Consider the following 5,000-nt stretch of genomic DNA (forward strand, 5'->3'; position numbering starts at 1 on the left):
AGAAAGACCAGGACAAGGAAAGGGAGGATGAGAACGAGTAGGAGGAGTAAGAAGAGGGGAATCCATATTTGGAAGAAAAGGATTTAGTGGAGATGGAAGAGGAGGAGGAAGAGGAGGGTGAGGTGGGGGGTGGGTAACAGGAGAGGGAGTAGAATGAGGAGGAGGAACAGAGGAAGAAGGGGGGTGAGGAGGGTTATGGGCGGGCGGGCTGGGGATTGCAGGTGTCTATTTGGGGTGTAAGAATGGAGAGAGAAAAAAAAAAAATAAATAAAAGATGGCCCGTGACCGCCCCTATTTCCTTTTTGGCTACCGGCACAACCGTAAACTCTCCCCTAACTCTGTGGTTAAGCATGTCAAACACACTGAAGCTGCTAGCATGTTACACTAGTCAACTAGATATTATGCTGAACAAGTCACCAATCAACGGGTAGCTTCATACACCCTACACCCTAGTACCCAATACACGGGCTACAAAATCAAAACACGCATGGACGCATGGACCTTCCGCGTTTGGCTTTTAAGTTACGGAGTCTCCTCGCTCCGGTGGCGTCGGCGGAGGGCTTTCGTGCTCTACGCTGCTTCCTTCACTTATTAGCGCCGCCACTTCCCCACGTTCCTCGAACCGACGACCCTGCGTATCATAAGAAAGAGAAACAAATAATTAGCAGTGTGAAATATATATAACATTGTGATTAGGTATAATAAAATATTTCATCGTCGAAAAACATTAGAGAAAAATTAGGAACATAATAGTAGAGGAAAAATAAAGAAATAGCAGTGTCAAATATATATATAACATTGTGACTAGGTATAATAAAATATTTCATCGTCGAAAAACATTAGAGAAAAATTAGGAACATAATAGTAGAGAAAACAAATTAGTGGCAGTGTGAAATATATATGATATTGTGACTAGGTATAATATAATATTTCATCGTCGAAAAAATAAGAGAAAAATTAGGAACATAATAGTAGAGAAAGCAAATATATATATATATATATATATATTTTCCTCAACATAATGAATGCAGAGTGGACAAATGGCGCTTGTTCAGTAATTCCTCAAAATTAGCTGAGAAGCAGTCCTTTAAGTATTGCAAACGTGAATGATACATGTGACACCATGAAGTTGTTTTTGGAAAAGATTTAGTCCAAGAAATATAAATGGAATATCGGTAGAGACGGAAATGTCGTTGCGGATTTCCTGGCGTTGTAGGTAAGTTACATTATTATTTATTAATTTTTTATTTACTTATTTTCAATAAAAGTGAATCATATCTGACAAGTAATATTACTTCGTTCAGAAGGATTGGTCGAAACGTATCTCTCTAGTTTAAAGCCAGAAAATTGTTGTGAACAATGCATATATTGATTACGATAAAGTATACCTTCCTCCCTACCTCTTTAGCATATCAAGTTGGGATCTTAAAAAAACAAAAAACAAAACAAAAAAAAAACAGCCGTAATCCGAGTTTTCATGGTTAGGAGTACGGCAATTGTAATGTCACCGTTTACATCACTGCCAATCATAATATCGCATACGGCATTGCATCAATTGTGCCGTATTCACTATTATGGTTAACTATTAACCTAACCTATATATCATAACAAAACCTAACCTAACCTGACTTAACCAAACCTAACCTACCTGGCATGACCTAACCTACCTAATCTAACCAAACTTCCTAACCTACCATACAGCTTAAAATAATGTTCTTGTTCTTAGGTTTGAACTGCATTTTGCAACCCTTCATATGCGCATGTCACGTTCAGCCCTCCATCACAGTCAGTGTTCCTGCTGTTGGTTCGGCTCCCCGAAGCGCTAAATCAGAGAGGTGCACGTAGGACGGACTAGCTGCGGCCAAATCTAGAGGTTAGTTGTATCCATAGAGAGGGTCCCCTAGCAGTATGATGTATATGGTATCGTAGAACTGCAGCTTCATCCAAGGGGTGCAGGGCAGAGGGTGGAAGGGTGCTTGCAGAAGTCGATGAAGCAGGGCTTAAACATTTGTGACGGGCGAGCTAAAACGCTTTGGAGCTGTCGTGTGAGAAGATCGTACACAGAGATGCCAGGCGATTTTCTTCGTTGACGTGTGAACCTCGTAGGCTGGCGGGAAAGGTTGTGAACACGTCAGGAACAAAGATAATCATGTACGTCTAAGGCGAGGTCGTGGAGCAGAGTTGAAACAGACGAAACGTTAATATGATGCAAACAAGGTCATCATATTAAAACAACAGGGCAGGACTTGCAGTAATGGTTATAAACTGGACAAATGTAGATTTAAAAGGGAAATAGGCAAGAATTGGTTTACTAATAGGGTGGTCGACGAATGGAATAAACTTAGTAACCATGTAGTAAGCGCTGAAACTATCAGTTGTTTTAAGAAACGATTAGACAACTTTATGGATGGGGATGACAGGTGGTGATGGATACGGAGCTGCCAAGTTTAGGACTTATGGTCTCTTGCAGTCTCCTTCATTCTTATGTTCTTATATGTTGAAAGGTTTGGGTGGGTAACACAGTTCTCTCGTACCGTAAATGCATATAAAAGTAACACTGACACTATTATTCACTTCACTGATGTACGTAAGTCATAAAGTCACTTTAAAGATATATGGGTAGGTGTCTTGGGAGGATAATACAACACTAATTTTATCGTAAATGTACTTCGAATTCGAATCCCACCTCTGCCATCATTTTATGTTGCAAAGGTACCGTGGCTAATAATTTTTGTTTTGTTTCTTTTTCTACATTTTTCCAACATAACAATATTCCATATTTGTTTTTGTTATAACCCCCATGGAAATATAAGTTAGTTCACACATTAGTTCCCAAGTTCCTGTAGCTAGGTCAACACCCTAACTCTCTCTGACTCTCTCTTTCTGCCATTCTTTCCTATATCTCCTATGATTAAGTGAACTTTCTGAATTACCTATTTCTATATGTTTTCTATTCTTTCTACTTCCTAACTTTTTACATTCCACTTTGTTACCAATGTCTATCATAACATTATCTATGATACTTTATTTCCGATTAGTTTACCTGACCTTTGTTATAATTTGTAATTATTTTCATTCTAACTTCTGATTTTGACATTCTGAGCTCTGCGTCTTTCATATTTGTCTGTCACCATATTTTATCGTCCTTCTAAGTGACACGCTGAAAACGTCATCAGTCCTGATATAACTTGTTCCTTCACACCTGTCTTATTTCTGGGACCCATATTTCTGAGTGTGAGTTTCTATATCTTATCTTACAATACAATACAATACAATACAATACAATACAATACAATACAATACAATACAATACAATACAATACAATACAATACAATACAATACAATACAATACAATATAGTACAATACAATGCAATACAATATTGCTCAGTGATACTGTCGTCGCTGTCCTCAGCAACATTTCATTCCTAAAACCTAATTTCTAATAGTTTTATAAAGACAGGAGGAAGAAAGTAGGATTATGATAACTTAACACTAATTACAATATGTGATAGCAAATGTGCAAGTTACATAAGTAAAAAATACATTAATAGGCATTCTTAACCTAATAGTACACTATACTGATACATATACACTATGGTTGCACCGAGAAAAAAAATTAGATTGAACTTTGACCTTATTGTTTGATACTTGTATACTCCCTATAGCCTAAGAATTTAGGTGACAGTTTGGAAGTAGGAGTGTGATTTAGAGAATATACAATATCTCCTACAGCAATGTTATTTTTCTCTTGCATAATATTGTGAAGATTAGGCATGTCTTTCTTGGATAGGGCAAGAACATTTTTAGTTCTCTTAAAGCTATTTTGAATAGCTTAGCTACCTTAACTTTACATAATCTTTAAGATTATAGATTAGACCTGCATCTATGGGAGTCTTTTGTCCGATCCAAAAATTACAAAATGTGGGGATTCCGATATAGACCTATTTATAGCACTGTTAAGGTAAGAGCTACAAATGTCCGAAGCAAGATGTCTTAGAACGTTGAGAATCTTATAATTCTGACGTTACACAAGTCCGTTTGAACTCGGCTGGTAAGCTACAATGTGTGTTTTAGTGATATTGAAATGTTTACAAAAGTGAGATAGAATTTCATTGTTAAATTCTGTTCCATTGTCAGACGTTAGCACTTTGGGGGTTGTGAAGGGACAATTGATTTTGTCAAGAAGTGCCTGAGCCACATTCTTAGATGATTTGTCTGTCAGAGGGGAAAGAATACAGAATCTAGTGAGAAGCTAGTACACAGAGATATAAAAAAATATTCGTTTACGAGTGAACCTTGTAGTGAGGGGGGGGGACAGGGTGTGAGCACGTCAGGAATTATGACATGTACGTCTGAAGCGAAGAGTTGTAATATACCAAAAGTATTGAAAGGTTTGGATGTGGAACACAGTTCTCTTGTACCGTAAATGTACATAGAAGTAACACTGATACTGTTATTCACTTCACTGGTAGAAAGTTATACTTCGAATTCGAATCCCCTCGACTCATGGCACCATTTTATGTTGGAAAGATAGCGTGGCTAATAAAAGACACAAATGTAAACCATACTGGAATACGTTCTTGTAGAAACATAACTTAGTCATACGTAAATTAGTTCACAAGGTCTTGTAGGCCTAGGTCAACACCCTAACTCTCTTTCTCTGACCTTCTCTCTAACTCTCTAACTCTCTTTTTCTGACCTTCTCTTTCTTCTTTCCTGTCTTTCCTGTCTGATTAAGTGAACTCATTGAGTTACCCATTTCTATATATTTTTCTATTCTATTCCCTAAATGACTTTTAACATTTTACTTTGTTACCAATTTTTTTTATCCCTTTTAAACTTAGATAATCTATTTCCTATTAGTTTATCTGACCTTTGTTATACTTTAGAATTAAATCTATTCTATATTATGATTTTGACTTTCTGAGTTCTGCGTATTCCATATTTGTCTGTCAACATAGCTTATCATCCTGCTGAGTGACAAGCTTAAAACGTAAG

General features: G+C 37.0%; 1 protein-coding gene across 2 annotated transcripts in view; it reads right to left on the reverse strand.

Annotated features, from left to right (window-relative positions):
• The window catches only part of LOC143020273 (low-density lipoprotein receptor-related protein 4-like), a 297,790-nt gene that overhangs the window by 1,893 nt on the left and 290,897 nt on the right, over positions 1 to 5,000 (reverse strand). For both annotated transcript variants that reach the window (XM_076176505.1, XM_076176504.1), the window contains one exon: positions 1 to 631. This exon is cut by the window's left edge. In XM_076176505.1, the coding sequence (XP_076032620.1) occupies positions 518 to 631 (114 nt within the window). In that variant the 3' untranslated portion in view covers positions 1 to 517. The remainder of the gene's footprint in view (positions 632 to 5,000) is intronic.

The sequence above is a fragment of the Oratosquilla oratoria genome, chromosome 39 (assembly GCF_046742065.1).
Source record: "Oratosquilla oratoria isolate Oo_2021 chromosome 39, ASM4674206v1, whole genome shotgun sequence".
Lineage (NCBI taxonomy): Eukaryota > Metazoa > Arthropoda > Malacostraca > Stomatopoda > Squillidae > Oratosquilla > Oratosquilla oratoria.